This window comes from Myotis brandtii, unplaced genomic scaffold, assembly GCF_000412655.1.
Source record: "Myotis brandtii unplaced genomic scaffold, ASM41265v1 scaffold632, whole genome shotgun sequence".
Taxonomy (NCBI): domain Eukaryota; kingdom Metazoa; phylum Chordata; class Mammalia; order Chiroptera; family Vespertilionidae; genus Myotis; species Myotis brandtii.
In genome coordinates, this window is record NW_005370419.1 from 518,084 (window position 1) to 519,362 (window position 1,279).

A 1,279-nucleotide genomic window follows, 5' to 3' on the forward strand; every position below is an offset into this window, starting at 1 on the left:
CCCGCCACCTGCGAGTCCGCCAGCTGCTTCCCCCGCCTCCACGCGGCTCTGGCTAGTTCGTGGCTCCTGCGCTCATTCCTGGAGGCTCGTCCACGCTGCGCTCTCCTGGCTGGGCTGCTCCCCGCACCAAGGCCTCAGGGTGAGAGGGAGAGGCCGACACAGACACCAGGGCTGAGGGCGGAGGGGACCGTGTGCAGTCACTGTCCGGGTCATGAGTTCAAGAAGGCGAAAGCTGATGGCTCTGAGCCAGGAGGCTCTGGGGCTGCCACGCTGTGTGACAACGTCCAAGGGGGCTGCGGGGGCTCCTGGGCACCAGTCCCAGCCTCCACCAGGCGGGGGCAGGCCACCAGCTGCATGCCAGCAAACAAGGAGTTGTGGCCGCTGCTGGTCCCCGGGCCCCTCAGGCAGCCGCTGGGTTCTAGGCCGGATTCTGGTCCTCCATTGGGAGCGTCCGAGCCCAACCGGCCCTGCTCGGGTCTGGGCTCCTGATCTCTGGAACCTGCCAGTCTGGGCTCGGCCTTCCTGGCGTCCCCGAGGCCTGGGAGGGGGCACCCACCCAGGGCGGGAGGGGCTGCAGGGCCCCTGGGGGAGAGCAGGGTGGAACTCAGAGGCTGGAGAGACGCAGGGCCCCCGGCGAAAGGCACAGTGTCTGTCAGCAGGTCGGACTGGCCCACACGCGTGGCTGCGGGGCTGGGCTCGGCCTCGCACGCACATGCACACACACGCGTGAGCACTCACACACATGCACACACACGCGTGAGCGCACACACATGCACACACGTGAGCGCACACACGCACATGCACACACAGTGAGCACACACATGCACATGCACACACACTGTGAGCACACGCACGCACATGCACACACGCGAGCACACACGCACATGCACACACACTGTGAGCACACACACACGCACATGCACACACATGCACACACACTGTGAGCACACACACGCACGCACATGCACACACTGTGAGCACATGCATGCACATGCACACACGCGCAAGCACACACATGCGCGTGAGCACACACATGCACACACTGTGAGCACACGCACGCACACACATGCACACACACGCGTGAGCACACACACGCAAGAAGGAAAAGCACTTGGTGAGGTGACCGGTTTATTTAGGAAGTTCCCAGAGCTGCCCCGAGAGGCCGCCCTGCAGCCCGCAGGAAGTAGCCACTGCAGAGGGCGCCCACAGGGGCCACACAGGGCGCTGGCCGGGGCAGGGCCGGTGTGTGGCTGCCCGTGGCCTCCTGCAGAGGGAGGGC

The 1,279-nt window shown here is 65.7% G+C and overlaps 1 protein-coding gene across 1 annotated transcript in view; it reads right to left on the reverse strand.

Annotated features, from left to right (window-relative positions):
- Window positions 1–6: 6 nt before the first annotated feature.
- Window positions 7–1,279, reverse strand: part of ENTHD2 (ENTH domain containing 2) — a 7,873-nt gene continuing 6,600 nt past the window's right edge. Inside the window, exon 9 of the mRNA XM_005880291.1 lies at window positions 7–701. Coding sequence (XP_005880353.1) covers window positions 210–701 — 492 coding nt within the window. The 3' untranslated portion in view covers window positions 7–209. The remainder of the gene's footprint in view (window positions 702–1,279) is intronic.